At 39.2% G+C, this 27,540-nt stretch overlaps 1 protein-coding gene across 6 annotated transcripts in view; it reads right to left on the reverse strand.

Moving 5' to 3' along the window:
• Positions 1-27,540, reverse strand: part of SORCS1 (sortilin related VPS10 domain containing receptor 1) — a 550,691-nt gene that overhangs the window by 277,038 nt on the left and 246,113 nt on the right. For all 6 annotated transcript variants that reach the window (XM_086680819.1, XM_086680821.1, XM_086680820.1 and 3 more), the window contains exon 3: positions 2,192-2,291. In XM_086680819.1, the coding sequence (XP_086536945.1) occupies positions 2,192-2,291 (100 nt within the window). The remainder of the gene's footprint in view (positions 1-2,191; positions 2,292-27,540) is intronic.

Genomic DNA, 27,540 nt, shown 5'->3' on the forward strand with positions numbered 1-27,540 from the left:
ATGTAAATGTCACACCCAAAGTCATCTGTTAGGTGGAAACAGAGTCAAAGGAACTTTCAATGACAGAAAGTCACATTCCATTTATTACTAGAATACAGGACCTTTGAGGGTGGAATAGTGATTTATTTCTCTTTGTAGCCTGTGATGCCCACAGATTGTTGACTCTTAAATGAAATTAATTAAAAATGTGAAAGTGGAGGAAAAATCAATAGGGGATATAAGAATTGATTCAAAGCTAACCAACAACTAAATCTCATTATAAAACTAAAGGATATAAGTTCAGTTGCTCACTTTAGGACTGTATACAGTAGGTCAAATTGTTTGGATGTAATTGCTGATGATGGACCAGTAATTAGCCAGTGAGGGGAAGAAGGAATGTTCAACATACACCTCTACATCCGTGACGTTGACATTACTGAGCTATGCTGTTCAATATTGGGACCATCAGCCACAGGTGGTTTTTTACATTTAAGTTAAAGTGAAATTAGATTTAAAACCCAGTTCTTCAGTCACACCAGCTATATTTCAAATACTCAATAGCCACAAGTGGTTAATGTCTCAGGTGGTGGACAGATTAAAGGCACATTGCTATCATTATAGAAAGGTCTACTGAACATTTCTATTTAGGGAGGATAGTCGCTACTATTACTTCTAATAATTATATGAAGAAGGAGGAAGAGGCAGATGAGAAACAAATAATAAAGAGAAGACACTGATAAGAGCCTTAACTGTTCTGTCCTAAACACCTGAAATGCCTCATTTCATATGATAGTTACCACTATTCATATGAGGCAGGAATTGGAATTACCCCTGTTTTAAATTCTATGACACTGCTTGGAGACATTAAGTAAATCACCATAGTTTATACACTTGTTAACTGGTTTAGCTGGGTTTGCATTCAAGCCATATGACGCCAGAGTCTATTTCCACTGCTTCTACTGAAGCACTTGAAATGCTTAGGGCCAGAGGGAATGTTACACTTGACAAAACTGGTTCTCAATCCTAGATACATACCAGGAGCATCCAGGGAGCTTGCTCAAAGTACAGTTACCTGGGCCCTAATCCAGAGCAATGGGGGTAAGACCAGGGCTTGCACATTTGGGAATCAACTAGTACTTCGGATATGCAGCCAGAGTTGAGGAATGATGGTTGAGAGATGTTCTCATCTACCTCCCATAGTTCAGATAACAAAACGCAGAACCTAGCCAAGGTCACTAACACTTAACTATTGACATATCTAAAGCGAGAACCTGGATATCAGTGCTACCATCATAAAAAAATATGGCTTATGACATATTAATGGACAACAATTTTCTATTTCCGGATGGATACTGTTATTTCATGCAGTTCGCACAACACTTAGAAACTGTATGTCAGAATTCAGAATCTGACAATGCAAGTTTACAAACACCAAAGAATGGATGTGGTGCTGCTCTCTCCTCCTGAGACAAATAAGTCTTTATCATTTAAAAGCAAATGTTTTCTTCTTTGAGAAAGTCACATCTCTTTCAGAAAAGCAGATAAACCCTCTCACTAGGAGCAGTAAAATGCAGAGGCGACAGTATGGCTGACAACCAAGAAACCTGAATTCTAGTTCCTGTTGCACCCATAACTCTGCAATGGGGCAAAGCATTACCTTTCACTGAACCTTAATTTTTCTCATCTAGAAAATTAGGGTGCAGTTTATGACAATCTCCATGGTTCCTTCCAGCAGCACCTCCGTTCTGACATTTGTGTGCAGGCTGAACATACTTTAGAAATTAAATGCCCAACCTGCTACCAGAGGACACATTCACTTCAATTCTATTTAATTTACTCACGTCAAGGGAAAACAGGGGCACTTCAGAGGAAGACCCCACCTCTTTTTCTATCTTGTCGAGGCTGCTTCTGATTCTCGTGACTGGTCGGAGCTCTTGCAAGAGAGTCAGCAGCATCCACTCAAGGATTCCTTGGAGCTGCCTTTCAGAAATGGTAATGATATGCCTACCTCTCACCCTCCTACATTCACAGCTGTTGCTCTGGGAATTGAGAAGTCAGACATTTTACCCCCTTAACATCTGTCAACTCATCTTTACACCTTTCCTCCCAGATTAATTGTAAAATCATGGATTTTTAGCTAGCTAGAGAGGCTAGCCAGCCAAGACACAAGTCACGTCATGAAGAAACAGTGCACCGAATATACATATCTTACCTTACGCTTGTTGGTAGGACACACGTAGAGATAGCTTAAAATTGTTTTCAACCCAACTTTATCATTCAGCTTCTCATAGGTTGTTCCATAATCAGTTGACCTATAATTCAAAAGGAGCATTAATGAGGACAGAAGTATACGTCACTTGGCCGCTTGTCAGTATAATGCATGTTTTACGTAGTAGAATGGCTCTCAGGAGGTTTCTAGATGATTCATGTAGTATATAATGATGCTTAATTATGTACACAGTGGCATCATGTGAGTGGTTAACATTTGCATTTAAATTGAATTGGTAAAAATTAAAACTCCATCTCTTTACTGCTCCTTAATGTACGTACTCTGCATAAAATATGTGGTTGGTTTTAAAAGATTAAGAGATGAGAGTGTCTCTTGAATTGACCACATAAATGAAGAGTTTTGGCAGATTTGACATTTTCAAACTTTTGCTTTATGTCTGGCACCGTGGAAAAGCAGCTTCTCATGATTTATCTACAAATCGTGTTTCCTTTCATGAGTCATAGAATATATGGTGGATCAGTCCCTTCAAAGGTCATTCAGTCTTTTCCTATTATTTAAGAGTAAGAAAACATCTTAATAATAAGTGAAATTTCACAATATTATTTGGTGGCCTTTTCTGCTGTTAAGCAACCTTCAGCTGGGAGGACATTACTTCTTGGCACTGACCCTATCTATTTTGGAGATTCTCTCATCTTTATCTAGCCCTTGGTCAATAACTTATTAATTCTGACTGAATCAATAGGCTTTAATCACCTTCTCTATCAAAGTTTATTACATATTTCAGAATTGTAATCTTATTAGATCATTACAACCGCATGCAGGAGGGAATATTATCTGTATTTCAAGTAAGAGGTTGACAGAATTTAAGTGACCTATTCAAAGAAAACAGCTGACAAATTGCCAGCTAGTATTTGAATCCAGGTGTTCTGGCCCTAGGTCCCGCATTACTTCTATTAAACCACAGTTTGTTTGTTTCTTTGTTTAAAATGAAGGAAACGTAATTTCCTCTTTGCCTTCCTTTTACATATAGGAGATTCCCAATTCATTCATTCATTCATTCATTCATTCATTCATTCATTCATTCACATTTGTAGAACTAAAATGTACCAAACCTGTGCTATGTACCAGGGTGCAATACATTGCCCCACTTTCAAAATCTAACAACTTTATTTGAGAGGCAGAAATATAAGGTTATCATGTGTTAAGTTCAATGTTACAGACAAGAATTAACAAGGCTTAGGGGTGCCTGGGTGCCTTAGTCAGTTGAGCATCCGATTCTTCATTTCAACTCAGGTTATGATCTCACTGTTTGTGAGATCAAGCTCCTGACAACATGGAGCCTCCTTAGAATTCTCTCTCTTCCTCTCTTTCTGCCCCTCCCCTGCTCGTGCACGCTCTCTTTCCCTCTCAAAATACATAAACATTTTTTAAAAAAGAATTAACAAGGCTTAGAAAATAAAGTTGGTGTAATTGGACACATAAAAATGTAACTATTTTAATTAATCTTTGATATTAATAAAAGATACAAATCCCTACAGGTCATGAAGACTACATAGAAGGTTTTGTGTTAACACCCGCATCATCACACATTAAGAACCCACCCTGAGGGGCGCCTGGGTGGCGCAGTTGGTTAAGCGTCCAACTTCAGCCAGGTCACGATCTCGCGGTCTGTGAGTTCGAGCCCCGCATCAGGCTCTGGGCTGATGGCTCGGAGCCTGGAGCCTGTTTCCGATTCTGTGTCTCCCTCTCTCTCTGCCCCTCCCCCATTCATGCTGTGTCTCTCTCTGTCCCAAAAATAAATAAATGTTGAAAAAAAAAAAAAAAAAGAACCCACCCTGGACCAGGCACTGGAGCAAGAAAGCTGTATACATGATCTTGGAATTAAGGAATTAACAATTTATTCTGGCTGGGGATCCAGGGCATTTTATCCCTAAAATTTATACACATATAAACTATATATATGTATATATATATATATATATACAAATATAAATGCATATATATAATTATATACTATATTTTAATATAAATATTATATATCTATATATAATCTTATATAATGTATTATATAATATTTATAATTCATAATATAAATCATAATTTGTTATATAATAAAATATCTATAAATATCATAGATACATTATAATGTATATCTATAATTATCTGTAATACCTATCTAATAATTATCTATAAATAAACATTATAGATATATTACTATATAACAAACTATATACTTTGTATTATAAATTATAAATATTATATAATAATTAAATACAATTCTATAATCGTCAACACTTTATAGAGTTTAGATGATGCTCCAAATCAGTGAAGATTGGGGTATTATGTAAAGTTCCTTGGAAGAACTAATGCACTTGAAAATGGAAAGTGGGTAGAGCTTTAGGAAAGGGAAGTAATCAGAGCATGATGAACTAGAAGGCACCTTGTGTTACCCAAATAAATAACTGGCTTTCTTCTGGACCAGCCTGTTCTCTAGCCCAGTCAAACAAACATTGGCTTGACAGCCAAGACTATTTGAAGAGCAATCAAAGCTTTCACAGATCTTATCCATGAACTACAGCACACTTCTTTAGATCTTCCTTCCATATTCATCTTTTTCCCCTCGAACTCAAGCTGATATGAAATTTCCTCCAGCTCTCTGAAAAACTTCTAAGACTGCTTTCTCCACTTGCCCAATCCTGGTGTTTGGTGTATCCACCCCCCCCCCCCAATCCTAACCAGGCCTTACTAGATCAACGTTATCTCTTTCTTAAGACTTTCTTGTCTCTAAAATGTCACTAGCCTTTCTCTAACTCTTTTCTTCAGATTACTTCTTCTAATCATTATTTTGAACAATACTCACAAGTTAAGAACAAACAAATAGAGGCAAAATCTATCATGGGGGTGGCTATGCCAGGGGGACAGGGTGTGCTACACTGACAGGTGCTGCCTAGCCATAGGTGGACATCAGTAGGACAATGTTGGAGATGAGAGAACGGTTCAGTTTTACTGGTGGGATAATGGAAATCGAGGCCAGAGAAGTAGGAACAAATCTATAGAGGGGCAATAATGAGTTTCTCATCATTTTTACCAACTCAACCCTTAAGATATTCAATGAATATGTTTACATTCAAAAAGTATACTTTACAGGGCAAATGAGGATGATCCCTTAAGGACACTACATGGACTCACTCATGTGTGTGTGTGTGTATGTGTGTGTGTGTGTGTGTGTCTGTATGTGTGTGTTTAGCTGAAATCTCAATGTAACGGCAATAATAGAGTTACTAGCTTACATATACATTGGTAACTTTTTTTCAGAGAGTTTACAGCATGTTATTGGATATTTTCCTTTTATTATAACATCAGCAGTACAGATCCTTCAAGGTATCTGCCATTACTGTTTAATGCCATCTCTTGCCCCTTGATTTTTCAAAGCTCAGAAACTGAATAAAAATTTGTTAATTCTCAATTTCAGCAGAGCTGCATGTTTAGGCATTATGGCATCATGATAACTGATAGATGGAGAGAGGGGAAAAAATGATGCATTTCTACACACACAAAACAGGACATACTGGCAGGTGTTCAAGGTTGTCCCACAGAACTAGAATTAGATGGAGTGTTACATGTGTCCTGGGTAAAACTAACAATCAGCCAGGATAGATTGGTTCAAGGGTACATAAATAAAAATATTTACTATTTCCAAACCAATTGGTAAATACTTACTGTACTAAGTTCTCTGAGTAGCACTTCTGACAGCCTTACCACATGGCCTCTCCCTTGGAGGCCTCCTAGATTTCCTCACAGTACAGCAACCAAAAGATTGAAAGCTGGCACAGCAGAGGTCCTCAGGAAACTTGCTCAGCACTAAGATGAGCACCTGCTCTGATTGGTTAGTGCTCATGCCAATCAGACTGAGCCCTGGTGGAGGAGACAGTGACCTTGGAGAAGGCACTGCACCCTGGAAAGCAATTCCTAGTGCCCATCTGCAAACTCTCCTTCGTAGCTAACAGATGCTTACAGTTATCCTAACATGGTCAACAGTGGGGACTGCAGCCCCCTAGGGACCTGGGCTCTGAAAGAATGGATGAGAGACAGACAGTTGGGCAGCAGGCTGGCTGGTGAGCCAATATACTGGCTGGTAAATATTTTAAGTATCATTCCTAGCTATGAGGGAGAGGAGTGTTATCCAAGATCAAAAAAAAAAAAAAAAAAAAAAATTAGGAAATGCTTTATTAGGCAAAATTTAATGTTCCTTTACTTCAGAACATATAAATTTTATTATTCTCACACACATATATCTATTTTGCTAGTTTAATATATACTGTGAACCTCTTAAATGCATATTCCATGAAGCATTTTCCAAACATGTTTGATTACAGGATTCATTCTTGAAAGATAGCTAATTAAATTAGTGTTCTGAGCAACATGCTTTGGAAAAGCATATCAAAGGCAAAAAATAAAAAGCAAAAGATTATGAATCTTGGTTTTATAAGAAAAGGAGAACAATAAAAATATTTAAACAAATCAAATCTTCAGAGAAAAGTGCCAGCCTATGCTAATAATAAAGTGACTGCTGTTACAATATCCAAATTATAGAAAGAGCCTAAATGTCCATCAGCTGAAGAATGGATAAAGAAGATGTGGTTTATATATACGATGGAATAATACTTGGGAATGAGAAAGAATGAAATCATGCCATTTGCAGCTGTGTGGATGGAACTGGAAGGTATTATCCTGAGTGAAATAAGTCAGTCAGAGAAAAACAGGTATCATATGTTTTCACTCATATGTGGAACTTGAGAAATTTAACAGAAGACCATGGGGGAAGGGGAGCAGGAAAAAAAGGTACAAACAGAGAGGGAGGGAGGCAAACCATAAGAGACTCATAAGTAGAGAGAACGAACTGAGGGTTGATGGGGGGGTCGGGGAGAGGGGAAAATGGGCGATGGGCATTGAGGGGGGCACTTGTTGGGATGAGCACTGAGTTTTGTATGTAAGCAATGAACCACGGGATCAACCCTGAAAACCAAGAGCATGCTGTACACACTGTATGTTAGCCAATTTGACAATAAATTCTATTAAAAAATAATAAAATTTTAAAAAGTGACTGCTGCTGCCAAGGCCAAAAAAAAAAAAAAAAGTAATGTTAAAAAAATATAACACGCAGAGATGTATTTAAGATGCAATAGAAACAGCCTTGACTTCTCAACTTGTATCATTTTTTAAAACATTCCAAAGCAATTTTTTTCAAGTTCTGTTTATAGGTTGACTTATATCCAGATGAAAAACAGGCTTTCTGTCAACACCTATGCTGTGCAAGAAAAAGCTGAAAACTTAAAAAAATAAGCATTCCAGGAAAGTAAATATGCAAGTGATTAAATCAAGGTGCCATTGGTTTTGCTTTTGATCCTTAATCCTTACACTACCTTTTTTGCAAACATCTCTTAAATAGTGACTTTTAGAGCATTTGAAAGTATGTCTTTATTTAAGTGTTTACTATATTCAAAGAGCTGAAATGAGTTTCCTTGATGGATGGAGAAAGCACATTCAGTGTATGGCCCCGCCTACCTTCCCAGAGACCTTATGATCTCTTTCAGAGGGTAGTGTCCCATCACACTCAAAGAAGGTAAGGACACAGAGCATGACTAGTTTCCACAGAAGTGGTCGAAATAAAATGTGCGATTGTATTTCCTGTGCTATAATCTGATACCATCAAATGAGATAATAAATAAGCACAGAATCATTTGTAAACTAAATTAATCCATAAAATCCATTCATTGTGCTGAACACAATGATGGGCATGTAATAGGCAATCTCTAAATGGCAGCTTTTGTTTATTTATCACTAATTTTTTCTTGATTGTTTTTGGTATTCTTTACCCAGTACTCACCAAAACCCATAACATGAACCCTCAAGAAGAATCCTAGTCACAAAAAATAATTTAGATTTAGCTTTCTTAGAAAATATTCATGAAGTTACTACCATTAAAAAAATAGCATTTATTTATTTTTGGAAACAGAGAGAAACAGAGCATGAGCTGGGGAGGGGCAGAGAGAGAGGGAGACACAGAATCTGAAGCAGGCTCCAGGCTCTGAGCTGTCAGCACAGAGCCTGATGCTGGGCTGGAACCCACTAACCATGAGATCATGACCTGAGCTGAAGTTGGACGCTTAACCAACTGAGCCACCCAGGCACCCCTACAATTTTCTTAATGTTTATTTATTTTTGAGAGAGACAGACACAGAATGCGGGTGGGTTGGGGCAGAGAGAGAGGGAGACACAGAATCTGAAGTAGGCTCTAGGCTCTGAGCTGTTAGCACAGAGCCCGACACAGGGCTCGAACTCACAAACTGCGAGATCACGACCTGAGCTGGAGTCGGACGCTCAACTAACTGGGCCACCCAGGCACCCTCCCTACCATTTTTAAATGTAATCAAATCTAGTCTATCATATTTTAGAGGTTATGTGTGCTAGTAGCTTTGTGTGGGCCTCAAATTGGAGAAGTAAGGGTAAGAATTAGAATTTGGAAGTGAAAGATCCCACACTCTGCTTCTATAATAACTGTTCCAGGATTTCCACTGTTGAACGGACTATTATGCTCAGGAAACCTAATAAGGAACAAAAATGAGTGTTTATCGGGTGCTTAAAATGTGATCTAAGCTCTTCACATGCAGAATCCCATGAGATCGACACTGATACTAACCACATGTTACAGATAAGGAGAATCCAGGAGTAGAGTCAAACTGCTTAATGCCAGAGAATTTGGAAGATGACTTCTAACTTAACTCCATGCTGTACTGCCTCTCTCAAAAGCCACAAAAGAAAAAGAAAACGTATTTACAAAATTTGGCTTAGCATTTCTTTGTAAAAGGAATATGAACTCAAAATCTTTGAAGTTACATGGTGCAGACCAAAACCTGGCTTTTCTTCATATCAGGTAAAAGGACAGAGGGCCAGCCAGAGAGAACTGATCTTAAGAAAAGCATAAACTGCAAACTGGTGCAGACACTCTGGAAAACAGTGTGGAGGTCCCTCAAAAAATTAAAAGTAGATCTACCCTATGACCCAGCAATAGCACTGCTAGGGATTTACCCAAGGGATACAGGAGTGCTGATGCACAGGGGCACTTGCACCCCAATGTTTATAGCAGCACTTTCAACAATAGCCAAACTATGGAAAGAGATAAATGTCCATCAACTGATGAATGGATAAAGAAACTGTGGTTTATATACACAATGGAATACTATGTGGCAATGAGAAAGAATGAAATCATGCCATTTGCATTTGCAGCTGTGTGGATGGAACTGGAAGGTATTAGGCTGAGTGAAATAAGTCATACAGAGAAAGACAGATACCATATTTTTTCACTCTTATGTGGATCCTGAGAAACTTAACAGAAGACCATGGGGGAGGGGAAGGAAAAAAAAAGTTAAAGAGGGAGGGAGCCAAACCGTAAGAGACTCTTAAAAACTGAGAATAAACTGAGGGTTGATGGGGGGTGGGAGGGTGGGGAAAGTGGGTGATGGGCATTAAGGAGGGCACCTGTTGGGATGAGCATTGGGTGTTGCATGGAAACCAATTTGACAATAAATTTCATATTAAAAAATAATAAAAATAAAATAAATAAAATAATTTTTTTTTTTTAATTTTTTTTTTCAACGTTTATTTATTTTTGGGACAGAGAGAGACAGAGCATGAACAGGGGAGGGGCAGAGAGAGAGGGAGACACAGAATCGGAAACAGGCTCCAGACTCTGAGCCATCAGCCCAGAGCCCGACGCGGGGCTCAAACTCACGGACCGCGAGATCGTGACCTGGCTGAAGTCGGACGCTTAACCGACTGTGCCACCCAGGCGCCCCAATAAAATAATTTTCAAAATAAAAAAAAGAAAAACATTAAAAAAGCCTCTCACAATGATAAGAGAAGGTATGTCTTTCATCCACCCTAGCTCCTAGTAAGGTTAGAAAAATGGAAAAAGTAAGTGGGCCAACTTGTTAATTATTTGACGATGTCTCAGGAAGACTACCAAGATGTCATAGCTTAAGAGAAATATTAAATACTTGGAGTCAAACAGAAGTGGACACAGAAACTCAGTAGCTGAGTAACCAGTCAGTGCCTGGTTTCCTGAACAAATAAACTTCAGACTTCCTTCGGACAAGTCATATTTACTTATTTATCTAACAAGTTGGTGATAGAATAGATGTCTAACTCTTAATCTCCCTGCCTTCTCTGCCTGCCCCTGCCCTCGCCCACTCCAGCCTTGTTATTCCATGTATCTGGAAAGCTCTTTCCCCAAACGGCCCCTCATTTCTTTCTGAACATCAGTCATCCTGTATCAAATAGCATCTTCCCACACCCTCAGCACACTCAATCCTCCCTGGCCTCTTTTATTTTCTCTCCATAGTATTTATCCCCATCTGATAGATTTCTACTTACTTTTTTATTTTCTGTCTTCCCCCACCAGAATGAAAACTCCATGAGAGTAGGAAAGATGTCTGTTTTGTTCACTTCTGTCTTCCTAGCTTTCAGAGGAGTGCCCCGGACACATCAGGCACTCATAATTTGTTCTTGACTGACCGGCTGACTCAGTGGAAGCTTGCTCCTCTTGTGTGGTCAGTTGGACTTCTACTGAGTCAAAATTAAGAAGCTTGCATGATCTGGCCAGGGTGCTGCAGTCCTGCTATTAACAGAGTCAATCAGCTGTGTGGGGTACCATGGGACCTGCATTGGGAGCATGTTCTATGCTCTTCTACTTGTTAATTAAGAAGCGCTTGGCTAGCATCTTAGACTACTTGAAGTGCCAGAAGGGCAGGGGGCTTATGTTTGGTCAGCCCCAAATCTCCAGGACTCAGGACAGTGCTGGCACATCAGGTGTCTTCTCCATATGGAAGGTGAATGAATGCATGAAGCCTGATGGACACTCAATGAACCAAGGATGAGTCAGACTACTTCTTCAAAAAGCTTTAGAAAGTATCCAAATAACCTGACCTCCTCCTCCTCTCCCTTCAGACTCCAGAGAGGTAACATGCCCTATCCCAGACCCATCAAGCCATACTTCCAAGGTCACAAAGCAAAGACTTGAGCTGTAGAGGGAAGCCTGAGGACAGGAAGCAAGGAAGCAAGGAAGCATAGGAGCATTACTCAAATCGGTGCCAATGAGATATCCTGAAAGTGGAACAACATTCACCTCTAAATCAAGCAGCTGCGGCTTCTGTGTTTTGTTTCTTTCCTAAAATCATTAAGAGCAGCCACTTTCATTGCTCCTCGTGCATTTGGCGGCATAAAAATAGCTTCCAAAGCCAAAGGCACATTGGCTGCATCGCAGACACTGCTCCTTAATAACTTAGGATGCATGAGGTTAAAGCAGTGAGAATAATTTAGGGTTTGGAAAATGTTTGCGAGTGAGTCGACATTTAAATAACTTCATTATCATGCATTGACAGATTTTTTTAACCTGTCAGTGCAACTGATATTTCTATTACCACGTTATAACAAACCCCTGCACATTTTAAATACAGTCACCAGATTCCATTAGTCTACCCACTGTCAAGAAAATATCTCCAAATCCATTTTTCATAATACCTCAAGAATATAATAGGCAATCTACATCAAACGATGACGTGGACCTGAAGGAAATTGTCTCCTGCTTTCTAAGGATTCTGCCGTGAAATACGTTTGCCTGTCAGCCTAAACGTATAATTTAAACGTGCTGCTGAGACGTTATGGTACATCCTGAGCTGAACAAGCTTCCCTCTGTTTCTTGGATACCCCGAGTTTCTCAGGTTAATTGGCAGAATTAGAGAGAAGGGGGTTAAATAGTAGATTTAGGGACAGGAACAGCAGTGTGCTATAAAGATATTTCCACTCTGCCAGAGGTCACGGGATTTCCAATTTATTTTGATCTGGAATTTTTTTTAAAGTTATTTTTTAAATGTAAGGGATGGGTACCTTTGTGTCCATAAGGTATAAAAGTTCTTGCTCATCTTTCTGGTCTTTCGGTGCCATTGTCTTCTTTTCCTTGTGGGATTATCACATTGTGTTCCTGAAGTTTCTTTCTAGCCACACAGGGTAGTTGAGGTAAGAACCCGGAATGCATTTCAATGTGACTCTATGTATCACGGAAAGGAAAGGGGGGCGATGTAGTAAACAACACATTTCCACACATGCTTCTGCTGGGGGTAATAAGACCGTTGGTCTATAACACAGCGAACACCAAATATAGGGGTTACTTTTACCTCTGAAATATCTTTAGATTCATCTTTCGAGCATAAAAATAACTAAAATTTGAATTTTAGCTACTTTAAGTTGTCAGGTAACACTGATACCTGGATCTCTATTTTGGCTATATATTGTATTGAAACTATCAATGTTCACAGTTTTCTGTGTTAATGTAGACTGTGCTCTCCAAAGGCAGGAGTAGTTCGTATTTACCCTTTCAACCTTCTCTGTGCCCATTTCTCTTTTCAAGGCTGGATTCAAACATCCTTCCTTCACTGAACTTTCTCACATCCCTCTGCAGAACGGAGCTCAGACTCAAATGAACATCTCCCATATTGTTTCTATATTCTGCCATATATAACCTTGTCTGGTTCTCCTCTCCCCATCTGATACCACCGACTAGAGAGCACAGTTCATTTATACTTACTCTTGTGTCTCTCTGCAACATGAGAGCTACTTCTTGAAATCTAGAACGGGCTCAAATCATGTTGCTGAGTGAATTGAACCCCACCTCTCTTAAATGTTCTCCCGTCTTATCAGAAAATATAATTGGAGAAATTCCACATTTGGTTTTTGTATTTCTTTTTGGAGGGTAAGGGGGCAAGGAAATTTCCGGGCTACCACGCCCTGAGTTCATGTTTTGTTCATAAGAGTCATTATGAGACATTAAGAGACATAAATATAAGAGAATTTAGGGGCTTACTTAGGAAGAACTCACACAAATGTGTACATAGAATGTATTATGCATTATTAATATATTCTGTATAAATATGGCAATGGAAAACATAATATATATTTATTAGTTACACAAAGATAAATTTAGGAGGGGAGGCATGTCTGTTCAGCTTTACCGAGGGCTCTCTCTTCTGATAGGACCCTAATCCTCAGGCATTTCTGATCCATTGCACAGGGCATCTATCCTCATGCTGAGGCCACATCTTCACAGGCCACATTACCACACACTCATAACTACTTGCCAAATTGCTTATGAATAATAATACTGAACACTGACTGAATGCTGAAAACATACCACACTCTGGCTGAGCACTTTACAAGGATTGGCTCACTCAGTTCTCATGGCACTCCATGAGTTAAGTACTGGTATGATTTACATCTTATGGATGAGGAAATCAAGACTTAGAGAGGATGACTGACTTTCCTAATGCTACATGGCAACAGAGCTCGATTCAGACCCAGGCAGTGAGTCCCCAAAGCCAGCATGCTTAACACAAAGATGTAGCAGCTTACGCACTGGAGTTGTACTCTTTCTAAGGAAGATAGTCTGGGGGAGAAAAAAAGATGGGATTTCCCAGTGAAGCACACGGAGCTTAGGTCACCTGCCTCTCACACAATCAACCACCACTGTATAATCTCCGCCAGTTATCATCCCCAAGTCAATTTTGTGTTTGAATAAGGACCCCTTAGCCCAAGCATGTAATAAACTAAGAGTCCAGAGGTATTGATGGTACCAGGGGCCACTGTGGACTCTCGCCCTGGTTGTGTAGAGTGTCAGACAGGAAATGGCACGTATGTGTGTGTGTGTGTGTGCGTGCACACACACACACACACATATGTATATATATCGCTTCTTTTACCATCCTTGTCAGTAAAAGAATTTGAGCTGCAATTGCTTATTGTCACATGTGATTTCTGCCAGAGTGCTTTACTCTCGTACATGACACACTGTTTTGCTAAAGAAGCACTGTATCTGTCCTGCCCTGGGAATATGCAAACTTTAGTAAATGTTTCATTCATTGTGAATGAAGCCAACGTTACTCGGTCCTCGTAGCCCTTCAATCAGCACATGCGTATGAAACTTGTGAAAAAAATGTATTCTGGAAGCCTAAGCAGCTACACATTTAGCAGTGACAATGGGCTTGACTTGATTCCCTGATATTAAACGATCCAATTATCCTGAGGTGTGAGTTGTTCTCTGGGTGTCAGGTCTAGGGTCAGATTGTCTGGTTTTTTGTTTGTTATTTTGTTTTGTTCCCCACCCCCCCCCCCCCATGGATGGAAGGAACTGCAGCCTCACATGATGGTGCATAACTGAGCTCTTGCCACCTTCAGTATCCTAACCGTTAAGTGACTGAGAAATGAATGAGTGCTTCTCCATGTGTAATTGGAGAGGACTGGACTAGCTGATCTCTAGCCTTGTTTTCTAACATTCAAGAATTCCTGTAGTTGGAGGAGTATGGGGGAACTCTGATCCATAGAGGAGCCAACAACATACTTCTGAGAAGTAAAGCTTAGAGAAAACTCTCATCCCCAAATTGTAGGAGACAGCCAGGGGTTGGAGTGTTAAGATGGAGGTATATCCTTCGCCTGTTATATCTTGTCTATTTTCTTTTTAGTTTCTTCAAAAGTGAAATGACTGAGCCTGGTCAGAAAACATAGTTTGTTCATTGTTGCATATCATTGCAGTATAATATCACCATTTTTTTTGGGGGGGGGGCTCCTTGTTACCTTCAGGAGAACTAAAAATGCTACACTGTTAGAACTTCAATAAGGTCTTAGAGATGATTTCATCTCTATTCAATGATTTCCTTCCTTCTTTCCTTCCTACCTTCTTTCCTTCCTCCCCCTCCTTCTTCTTTCTTTCTTTTTCTTTCTTTCTTTCTTTCTTTCTTTCTTTCTTTCTTTCTTTCTTTCTTTCTTTCTTTCTTTCTCTTTCTTTCTTTCTTTCTCTTTCTTTCCTTTCTTTCTTTCCCTTCCCTTCCCTTCCTCTCCCCTCCCCTCCCCTCCCCTCTCCTCTCCTTTCCTCCCTCCCTTCCTTCCTTCCTTCCTTCCTTCCTTCCTTCCTTCCTTCCTTCCTTCCTTTCTTCCTTCCTTCCTTCACAGTGGAAGAGTTTAAGCCCTATTCTATGCATTCAACAGATAGGGAACTATCCTCATTGAAACACCTGTGGTCTGTCCCAACCCATCAAATCTCTTCACACACACACACACACACACACACACACACACACACACACACCCTAGTCTCCCTGTTTTACTAACTCTTTAACATTTTCAAACAACTTCTGGGGATCAATAAAGGAGTTTCCACACAGTGGAATAAGCCCAGCCTTATGATTCTGCAGACAAAGGAGCTAAGAGTCAGGAGTAAAGCAAGTCAAGCATTCAATTGAGTCTCAGGTCATGAAGAGAACCCGGGTTTTCTGATTCTCATACCAAGACACTTCTCAGAATTACAGGTTATCAAATATGCAAAGCACTTTAATCTCATCAGAGAAAAAAAATCACTTTACAAAGCCTATCCTTCTTAGCATCACTTAATAGTGTAAGGAAGGGACATAATATTATATGTGAAAAAGCTGATTCTCCCCCAAAACAAAACAAAGAAACAGAGGCTTAGATGTTTAAGAAACTTATACAACTGTACTTTGGAATCATACCAAATTGAATATTATGATTACATTTGGGAAAGGGAGCAGAACTAGAGCTGGAGTCAATCAAAGAGGATATTAAAAAAATTTAAATTACATACAATCCTTACAAAGAAAGTACTCCAGTGTCCCTCATGGAATAAACAAACACAAAACCCAGAAACACTTCAATCACTGATGTGTACTCTGTCCAGTCTGCCTGCAGTGATATATAACTGACCCACAAGCAAAATCCCCTCAACAAAATCCGGATGGTCCAGTTGACTGGGGATGGACTTTTAACCTATGCTATTACTCCAGACCACACTGACATCCACAAGCACCCAGGAGAATTTCCAGGTCCCACTTCCCTCAGATTTTCTGATTTTATTTAAAAAGCAAAGTAATCTAGGAAAAACTGGCAGTCCCATCCATGATCTTAAAATAGCCCCTTCCCTGAATTCTTACATACTATAAATTAAAACACTCACATCCTTCTTGGCTCACATCTTTCTGTAGCACTGATGGTACCTGAATGCTTGGTAACAGGGGCTACAAAATGTTCACCAAAAGTCCAAAACTGATTCCTCATAACCAGGCATAATGTGTAGCTACCATGAAGTTAATCTAATTATTAGAAATAGTATAGCAAGCAATACAGTGCCATGGTCCATTCATTCACTCAAATAACAATTATTTAGGTTGATGTTGTTCTCCCACGTCCCAGGCCTCGTTCTGAGCCCTGGAAATAAAAGAGACAAATGAAGAAAAAAATACAAAATTGCTAAAATTTTGTGGAGCCTAAATTCCAGTGGGGAGAGACAGATTATAAACATATATGCAAAGGTATAAATTTTCAATTGACGGTAAATACCATGAAGTAAAATAAGAGAGTTAGGAGGACAAAGAGTGAACATGCATGTGCTACTTTACATAGAAAGTCCTCTTTGATAAGGCATTTGAGAATAAATCAGAATCATTGAAGGTGGGCAGGTGTATATGTTGAGAAAGAGTGTTACGAACATTGAGGAAAAACAAGTACCAGGACATTAAATGAGGTCCGAGTACATGACTCAGAAAGGAGGTGAGCACGTCTACAGCAAAGGCTATAAACAAGGAGGAGAGTGCTAACACAGTTGGCCCCTCATGAAGACGATAGCACCTAGAACACACTGAGCCTTGCATGCCATGGTAAGCTTTTGGAAGGTTCTGAGAAGGGCAAGCATTATATTACTAACATTTTCATAGAACAAAGGTTCTGGATTTACACTTGGGAGCTTAGTGTCCCTGTCTGTATAAAGGGTCTATAAATGGTATCTGTTTCTCATTGGATTGTTGGAAGGGTCAGAGAAGATGCTCCCTGAAAAGTTTTCGGTGTAGCAAGAAATCCTTTTTCAATGCAAGCAGTTATTATTGTGGTTGGTGGTTAGTTTCAGAGAATTTGCTTCCAAGGAACAGAGTAAGGAGACATAATCTGAAGCTGCAAAGGATGAAAATTATATAGAACATAATAGATCACTGACTTAGAACAACTTATCTTAAATCCTGAAGGAAGAAAAAAAAAAAAACAAAGAAAAATGTAAAGGGAAGTGAGATGCAGCATGGTTTCTTAAGACAGATCATTTTTAGAAGATATTCAGCAAGAAAATGATGGGACCTGTGTAATTCGTAGGTTGGACTTTAGGGAATCAAACACTTGAAAGCAGGTTTTACCATCAAAAAACATCAGAAAACACTGCTTGCTGCAGCTGAGAGGGTGGCATATTATTCTGGAACACTCAAATTAGTTCTGGATGGAACTTATGCCTGATACCCTAACCCAGACTCTTCCTAAAATATTTTGGTCCTATAACTTCTTATTTCTCAACCTCCAATGCCACCCAAATTAATCTTCTACACATAGCCCTGCTTTTTACATTCCAACTTCTTCACATTGTAATTTTCTCATTCTCTCAAAAATAATGCCCTCTAATTCACCTCCATTAAGCACCATTTTCAATTTTCAATAGCTGGCTCCAGTTTCTAATTGCACCAATAACTCCTTCAACTCAAGGCCTTTACTCTTCTCTCACTTCGGAACACTTAGTGTTTATACGCCTACCTTACAAGAGAAGCAATTAAGGGTCACCCTTCCAAGAGGAGTCCACGCCAGGGCTTGTCATAGTAATGGGCGCTGAAGTTGCCAATGCAGGCTTTGCCAGTGACCTGCTGAGTGACCTTGGGCAAACTGCCCAACATCTCTGGGCTGTTCTTTAATAATGCTGATTGACCTCACAAGGTTGCTGGGAGGAATCACTAATCAACCTTATTGTGAAACACTTAGTCAATACAGAGCACTTTATAAATATTTACTAATATACAATGAGCTCATGGTATCTGAGAGCCAAAGAATTTGCATAATCAGAGAAAATGCTATCTGGACTCCACAATGACAGTCAACGTTGTGCCTGAAATCGTTCTTTTCTCTTAAATATAAGTCTGCTGGCATTTGGGGATGGTCTAGGTTTCCTACTGTTAGTGATAGGAGTGAATCAGATCAGTGAGGCTTTAGTTACCTATCAAGCAAAAAAAAAAAAAAAAAAAAAAAAAAAAAACAAGAAAAAACAACAGTGATTCTAGCCCATTAAAACAGTAAAAGTATATAACACTTCTATAATAATGTATGTGTACAACTGAGCTTATCAGACAACAAAGCAGATGACTTGTGGACAATATATGACAGACAATGTGCTGGATACTGGGGATAAAATATTCAATAAAACCAGCAAGAATCTTGGGATGCCTGAGTGGCTCAGTCTGACTCTTGATTTCAGCTCAGGTCATGAACTCACGGTTTGTAAGATCGAGCCCAGCATCAGGCCTCAGGATGACAGCACAGAGCCTGCTTGGGATTCTCTCTCCCCTGCTCTGTCTCTGCCCCACCCCAGCTCATGTGCATGCATTCTCTCTCTCTCTCCCTCTCAAAATAAACAAACTTAAATTACAAAAACAAAACAAAACAAAACAAGAAAGGATCCTTGTTTCAAGGAGCGTGCATTTTAGCATAAGAGGCAATCAATCCCACGAAGAAGATTATTTGATATTTTACTGTTTATATAAGTTCTCGGATGAAAACAAAACTGGGTATTGCTATTAAAAAAGTGACAGCCTGGTGACTACTGGATGACCTTGGAAGACCTCTCTGGGCAGATGACTTAAGCTGCAGAGAAAAATGGCTGTACATTTGAAGCAGAACAAATGACAGGTTCAAAGGCCTTAAGGTATATTCAAGGGACCAAAGAAAGTTGTGTGGTTATAGCTTCTAGACGGTGATGAGTAGAGAGAAGCAGGCAGAGACTAGATTATGCAAGGCCTTCCTTGGAGTATAGCATAAGAATTGTGGATTTTCTCATTTGTGAGATGGGAAAGCATACAAAGGATTTGCTCAAAGATATGTCAGAACCTGACAACAGTTTTTAAAAGGTAATTTTGACTGCTGTTTGTAGAACAAACTCGAGAATGGCAGAAGTAGGAAAAGCAGGGAGTCCAGCTGGGGGATAAGGATGGCTTGGACGAAGGACTTCAGTCAGGAGTCATCCTTGGGCTTCATTTGTCAGTGGGGAGTATTTGAAGGTCATCATCAACTTATCAACTGCACCAAAATACAGTAACTTAACAATGATTTCTATTAACAATTTAAAATAATTTCGATTTATTCTTTATAACATTTTCTAGTTACAATAATTTCTTTGGTTCATGCTCTTTTTATCATAACACCGAAAGTATGTGAACCTTCCTTTTCATTTAGGACTGGGTAATTCCTGTGATTTCTGATTATAGATACACTGTAGGGGATGTGGCTTCTTTGACATTGAAGGCACAGTTTTTATACTCAACATGAATAATTCAGGAGTATATTAGTTGTGCTTTATTATTATAGTTTACTTCAACTTGAACTATAGTTTAAGAGTTATGGACTTTTTTTTTTTTTTTTTTTAATCAGCAGAAGCTCATCCATCATGTTGCATCCAAGGGAGCTACCAAGTTATAAAATTTGCTATTTATAGCAACTATTGTGATTCAAAATGAGAATCAGTATCTTGTTCCCCTGCCATCTAACCTTAGGTCAAGCACAGGATCTACAGATGGAATTTGATGGAATTTTACAGGAAGTGAAATGAAAGCACAGAGCTGGAGATTAATACCTGAGCAAGTGCTCAAGGGAATGCACTCTCTGGCTTCCTCCCAGAAGAAAAATGGTCAGCCACGTGGATCGTGTGTCAAAACTACACAGAGGGGTGGCGGAGAAATGACAGACAGGATGCCCCAGCATTTCCACATCATGCATGAGCCTAATTCTCTCAAAATGAAGGATGATCTCCCCAAAATTCTGTTCAGAGACTGCCTTGGAAAAGAAGTCTCCAGGACTCGTTGAATCTTTAGCTCTTTCTTGAGCATCATTTATGTGGTTAGCGGTGAGCTATATTTCCCTCCCACATTGCAATGTAATTTCTTGTGGCTCCTGAAAATACCACCACCATCAGCACCCATCCTTGTACCCAAAGATGTGGTACTTTCGTATTATTAAGAGGGTTTTCTAGAGCAAGCGTCCCATGGACAGAGACTGTGCCTGTACAGTGTCCTCTGCATAGCACCTGGCATAAGGACTTCAGTAATTAGGCATTTGCCAAGTTTTTTCTTACAGTGATGAGGCTAATGAGAATAGGTTACTATTTTCATACCTCCGAAGACATTTCAACCCTTGTTTGCTTTAAAATGTGTTTGAAAATCCTGAGATCTTTTCTTTTTGCCACAGCTGGGATTTTATACAAATTATCAACAATAACCAATCTTCCCTAAAACCCAGGGAAGAAAACTCAGGTTCTTAATGGGCTGTAGGAGAAAATTCAAACATCAATCTATTTTTGAAGAGATAATACTCTAGTCAAAAAATGGATACAGCCCTCAGAAAACCATAGGCAGAGTTTGGTGAGCAGTGGAAATTAAGTATTTGAATATTTGATCTACTCATCATGAGACACTTTTGGGACCTTCTGGACAAGAATTTTGGAGAAGGACACGGGAATCTGCAGATTCTCGAAGAATCCAGTCCCTCTGGAAAGCCAACCTCATCTTGCAGTTTCAAGAACTTATACCCTAAAGATGAACCATCTGCTACATGCAGAACCCTGCTCTGGTGCTGAGGTACAGGGAACAGAAGCAAAGGGAGAGGGCATGCCTGAAAAAAGCAGAGGCTTCTTCCATAGCATCTGGCAAGGTACTCTTACAGACAGACTTTCCTATTTACAGATGATGCAAGTGAGGCTCCAGCAATTAAGGGAACCTGTCCATACCTAGACAACTGAAAATGGGTAGAACCTGCTTTCAAATGTCAATCTGTCTGACTCCGAAGTCCATACTTGTAACCTCTATCTTACATTCTTTCTGTAACACACTGCCCAAGAATGAACTGAATACTGCAGGTCTGACCCTCATTCCTTGTCTATGCATGTCCCTATGGTGTAAGTGGCCAGATTGTATGATACTTAGTGAAATTGTTTTTGAGGAGCTATCTTTCCTTTCCTTGTCTCCTTTCCTCTCCTTTCCTCTCCTTTCCTCTCCTCTCCTCTCCTACCCTCCCCTCCCCTGCCCGCCCTCGCTTGCTTGCTTGCTTTCTTTCTTTCTTTCTTTCTTTCTTTCTTTCTTTCTTTCTTTCTTTCTTTCGAACAAGTAGGGGAGGGGCAGAGAGAGAGAGAGGGGGGCAAGAGAATCTCAAGCAGGTTCCACTTTGAGCACAGAGCCCAATGCATGCTCAATCCCATGACCCTGGGATCATGATTTGAGTGGAAATAAAGAGTTAGACACTCAACCAACTAGCCACCCAGGTGCTCCAACAGAGCTTCTTTTAAAGGTCCAGAGAGAACCAGCCAGTATTTCCAAGCTGTAAAATTTCCCTTCTCACTCTGCTAGTGTTTCTCATCTGGGGTGTCATCATCTGTTAGGGGACCCTTTGTAATTTTTGGATGTTTTAGAATTGTCATAATGATTGGGGGGATATAGGACATGGGCCTAGAGATGCTAGATACTGTCATACATCATTTTCAAATATTTTACTAGGCTTTCCTATAGCTGGAAAAATATCTCTACTGTCAAACTCCATGTACATATGAACATATATATTTTCGAATTTTTAATATATACTAAATTTTACAGAATCTGACTCCCATTTAACTCAAGGGAATTCTTTTCATTCTTTTTCAAAATTGGGAACTTTTCCAAGAGTTGTTCACAGTTTCTTAAAATCACATGCTGCTCATGGAACTTGGATCCTCACCATTTGTATCAAGCTTTCATCATACTCTTCCTGTGGACAGTTTCTAATAGTGTAGGCTCTATAGTCTTACATTTTAAAATACATGAAAAATATATTCATTTATTAAACACGATACTTCTTTTATCTTTACATTACAGTTAAACAATTTATTTTTTTTATTAAATTTTGGGGCGCCTGGGTGGCGCAGTCGGTTGAGCGTCCGACTTCAGCCAGGTCATGATCTCGCGGTCCGTGAGTTCGAGCCCCGCGTCAGGCTCTGGGCTGATGGCTCAGAGCCTGGAGCCTGTTTCTGATTCTGTGTCTCCCTCTCTCTCTGCCCCTCCCCCGTTCATGCCCTGTCTCTCTCTGTCCCAAAAATAAATAAACGTTGAAAAAAAAAAAATTAAAAAAAAATTTTAATGATGTATGTGGATGTGGTAGGCAGACTTTTGCCTCCCTCTCCAAAGATGTCCTTCCCTAATGAATATGTTAGACTAAATGACAAAAGGAACGCTGCATACGTAATTGAGATTACTAATAAGTTCACCTTAAAATGGGGAGTTTATCATAGATTATCTGGATGGACCCAGTACAACCACACGTGCTTTTAAAGTCAGGGGGTGGAGGCAGAAGACTAAGCCATAGAGTAAGCCTGAGAAGGATGCCAGGTGCCACTGCTGGACTGAACGTGGAAAGACCATGTGTGAAGACATGTGGCCTGTCTCTGGACACAAAGAACAGGACCAGATGACAACCAGCAAAGAAATAGTGACCTCAGACCTTCAGCCTCAGGAACTGGATTTGTCAATAACCTGACCATTAACATGGATGAGAATGTTATCCCAGATACCCCAGGTCTGAGTAGATGAGAATGTTATCCCAGATACCCCAGGTCTGAGCCTAGCCAGGCGATACCTTAACTGCAACCTTGTGAAACCCTCAGCAGCAAACCAGCAGAGTTCACCTGGACCTCTGATCTACAAAACTGTGCTTTGTTAAACCGTTAAGTTTATGATAATTTTTTTAGGCAGCAATAGAAATCTAATAGAGTTTCATGGGAGATATTAGTTTTAATAAGATTGATAATGATGGCACTTGGTGGCTAAGAGTTTGGAATTCAAATTGTAATGGGTATCCTTATTTGGACCCTAAGACAGATACTGATCAGGCTCCCAATGACGGTCCAAAATGAAGTCTTCGTGTGCAAGAGTTCCATTTTACTAGTTATACAAGCATGCTCTATTCTTCCTGACAGAATCATAAAGAGCCAGCCATACTGCAGTTAGAAATATTAACTAGACTAGATTTGGAACTAAAGAACAACTAGGTAATCTTGTTTATGTAAAAAAATAAAAAAAAGAAAGAAAAACTATATCTATAAGCTTAATTAGGAAAACAATTCAAAGTTGAGGAGTTCCTAAATCATAGGTCATTGAGGGGCATTAAAAGGCCAATTCTCTGAAGGACAATCTGCCTGGTATTTACGACAGAGGGTGGAGGAAGGAAGCCTGCTAAAACTTCAGATTCCTGGGTCTCTTCCCCAGAGCTTCTAGACCAACAGGTCCTAGAAGTATTCAGGAATCTTTAACTTCAAAAGTTTCCTAGATTTAGAACAATCTATTTTGAGAAAGGTTTAGAGTGTTTAAAACTCTACAGGATAAACAAAGAGGAGGCTAACAAACAAGTAGAAGAAAGAAAATGGAACAAAATATCAGAATTCCTCTTTGCATCAGTGCACAGAATCAGATGCTACTTTGAAAACCAAGAAGTAGCTCCACTTTCCAAAATAGAGTAAATCCCGTCAAAAAGGACAGAAAGGACCAACTGGGAAGAGAGGGCTATGATGGTCCAGTGGAACTGCCTTAGGCTTTGAAGATAGCTAGACCTTTATTCATAACCCGAGTGGTTCACTCACAAGATGACTACAAGTAATTTTTCCAACTTCATCAAGTTTTAATGTCTTCCCCTACAAAATGAGAATGGTACCTAGACCTTAGGTGGTAGTGAAGATTAAAAGAATTATTATCATTTTGGCACACTGTGCCAATTTAATAAATATCTATTCTTCTGTCTGCTCTCTGTTGGAGACAAAAATTCCAAGGGTGATAAATATATTTTAAGTTGACTAGTCCCCACCCCTGGTCTTTAACCTTTTCAGAGAGCAGGCCTTGCATCCCATTATTTTTAAAGGCCAGAAAAGGAAATTCATTAACATCTCTTAGTCATTTGTTCCAGTAACTTCATTTATATTAGGAATGTCTTCTTCAGATCCCATCTAATAAAATTCATGCCTATGATCCATCCACAACTTATGTACTTATGGAGAAGAGACAAAAGAAATCGAGACAACTAAAGTAGTTAAAGACCAATGGGATTAACAGCAGGAGCTGAGAAGATTACAATTTGCTGCCATCCTACTAACCCAGCATTCTTAAAACATATTTCTTACGTGGTGCCCCATTAACCCCCAGTGAACTGGTAATAATTATGGTGCCAATTGCCCTATGGTATGTTTGTATTCATTCAACGGCAGGTACTGAACATTTGATTATATACTGCAGGCCCTGTAAATACCTTGGACACAGAAATGATATGAATTGGTCCATTTCTCTCTAGGATTTCAAAGGGAAATATCATCCAAAGTAAAATCTAAGTTAGCATCTCTTTCAGATGCTCAGTGAAAGTAGTGAATCCCTAAATTCTCTGCCTATAGGTTTACTGTGGTTGCTCCTGGGTTGTCTATGTGTCATTCTCATCTTCAATTTACCGAGTTCTACCAACCTGATCCTGGGAGCAATGTTTGGAATATTGTCTGGATCAGGGTTTGGCAAACTTTTTTCTCTAAATGGCCAGACGCAAAATATGTTCAGCTTTGTGGTCCATACCAATCCATCACTGTAGCAGGAATGACGTCATAGACAATATATAAACAGATGGGAGTGGCTGTGGTCCAATAAAACTTCATTCACGAAAACATGTGGTAGGTAGAATTTGGCCAAAGCTTGCTGACTCTGTTCTAGATTCTAGATTCTTCAGATTAGAATTCCTCATTGCTGACTCAGCTTTTTATCCTGAGATTTTACACACACACACACACACACACACACACACACACACACACACACACACTTAATGGAACAGGAGGCGAATGGCAAAACAAAATGAAACACAAAGCACAAGTTCCCATAGAAGGCTTTCCTAAAGAATTTTAGTAAAAATGGGATAAACAACAAATTATGTTGTCTAGAGATGTAGTCCAGGCAGGGCTGTATTGGGAGTTCTGTAGTAAATGACTTCTTGATGACTGCTGAAGTTAAAGGATTCAATTGAAAAACAAAGAACAAAAAATAAACAAACAAAAAGCCTCCCCAATAGCAAAACCTGGACTCAAGTTGCATTCTGATTACAGTGAACAACTGTCATCACCATACATTAAAAGCCACATCATTCTGCCCACAAAAACCAGATGATATGCAGACATGGCTGCTGAAAGTCCCAGAAGAGGTTCCATATAAGGTGTCCCAAGCCTGCTTAGGTAATATCCAACCAGCCTGCTCCCCTTGTCATTTGTAGAGTCATTGACCTTTCAGAGTAAGCAGATGTCTTTCAATTTGATTTGATTTTAGAAGAGCCACTTACCACCAATCTGAGATATGTGTCTGATCTGCATAAGCATGTTATAAGCCCTAAGAGTACCTCTGAATGAGGGGTAAGGTTCATAAGTTTAGAATAAGTTATCAGCAATATAATAACACCTTCACATTTCCCCCCTTTTACCCTTTGATACAGTTTTCATTTCTCTTTCATCTTGCAGGTTCTGTCATGCTCAAATGTTGAATGGGGCACATAGGAGCTAATATTCACAATCATAAAAGATAATTCGCAAATCTATTAACCAATGATCTTGGTTGCATCTCTGTTACCAGCTCCACCCATTTCTTTGACTTAAGATTCTCTGACTCATGAGGAGAAAGAAAATAATGATGCTTCTGACCTTGCACAGGTAAGGTGACCCTTCATATAGTGTCACCACAGGAAGAATCCAGTTCTCTGTTTTTATATTTTGGCATCTCTGATCAAGGCTCAAACTTCACAGTGTACCCATAGCTGGAGATCTGAGCCAAATACATTGTTATTTTCCCTGCTGAACACGTCAGCCATTTCTCAGGCCACATCTCTTTAATACTGCTTCTTCTCCTTAATCCTGTGAGCTACTTAGCATCTAGAAAAGTTGTCAAAACTTACTCCTCCCTCCCTTGTTCCTTCTCTCTTACTCTCTCATTCTTTCTTTCTCTCATTTGAAACATATTTTCATCACTGTCACCATATGGTAGGAGATGTGGGGCTCTTGGTTTCTAGTAGTATTGGAAACTTAGCATTCAATCCCATCATGCAATGCTGTAAATAGTCCAGCCACAGCCTACTCTTTCCCTCAAATAGAGTTCCAAGATAATACAAGATTATCCACTTCATGGATAAGGCACCTTAACCTTCACATCCTTTTTCTTTTTTCTCTTTTAAATTTATGGAACCATTTAGGGAGATTTCAATTCCCATTAATAATATGTGCAATTGATCTACATTTAAAAGAATTTAATCATGTCTTGGTGACAAATTTAGCTTAAAGCAGAGTTTCACTTAGGACTTCCAAGTAAATTTCTGTTGAAAAGGTCAATTTTTAACATTTGTCAGTTAAAGCCCATACCAGGCAAATTAAATTTCCCTCCACTTGTCTGGAGCACAAACACCTTCAGTGCTGAATATCACCAGTGGTTGGAAATTAGCAAAGTCACCCAAAACAACAGAGACCGAGAGCATTTTTAAAGACCTGGATATCTATTTATTCATTCAAGAATTAGATTTATTTTTCATAATAAAAAGCTATCTCAAGATGGTAATGAAAAAAAAAAAACGAAAACATGATCTTACTGGATAATTAAAATCATTTCAATGCTACAAGCACTTAAACGTCTATTATTGAGGAAAGAAGCATGGGAGGTTTTAAACTCACTGCAGCTTACAAATCCCACTGAAGATACAAAAGTACATGAACAATTGGAAACTAAGATGTAACCATCATTAGGGACATGGTTTGGTAAAATTATGGTCCTTGTGTTAGGCTGAAGACAGTGCTTTGGACAGTAGAAAATTTTTGTTTTGGATTTCTGGGAAAGCTTGATGGAACTGGCAGGATATCATAAACAGATAATTTAGACAGACACAGATAGGAAGTGCTACAGTGATCACATCATTTTTCCCCCTTTTGGTTCTCCATGCTTTCTAAATTTTACATGATATGCCAATTATTTTTATTAAAAATATAATAAAAAAAAACTTTAAAGAGAGAGAACTTGGAGAAAAAGAGAGAAAGAAAAAATAATCCTTTTTTCACTTTCCTCAGGTCAATCTCAGATCAAATAGGACTGCATGTCCTGGTTTCTCTACTTTTTGGCCCT

Source organism: Puma concolor, chromosome D2 (assembly GCF_028749965.1).
Source record: "Puma concolor isolate L17-30 chromosome D2, mPumCon1.1.hap2, whole genome shotgun sequence".
NCBI classification, from domain to species: Eukaryota; Metazoa; Chordata; class Mammalia; order Carnivora; family Felidae; genus Puma; species Puma concolor.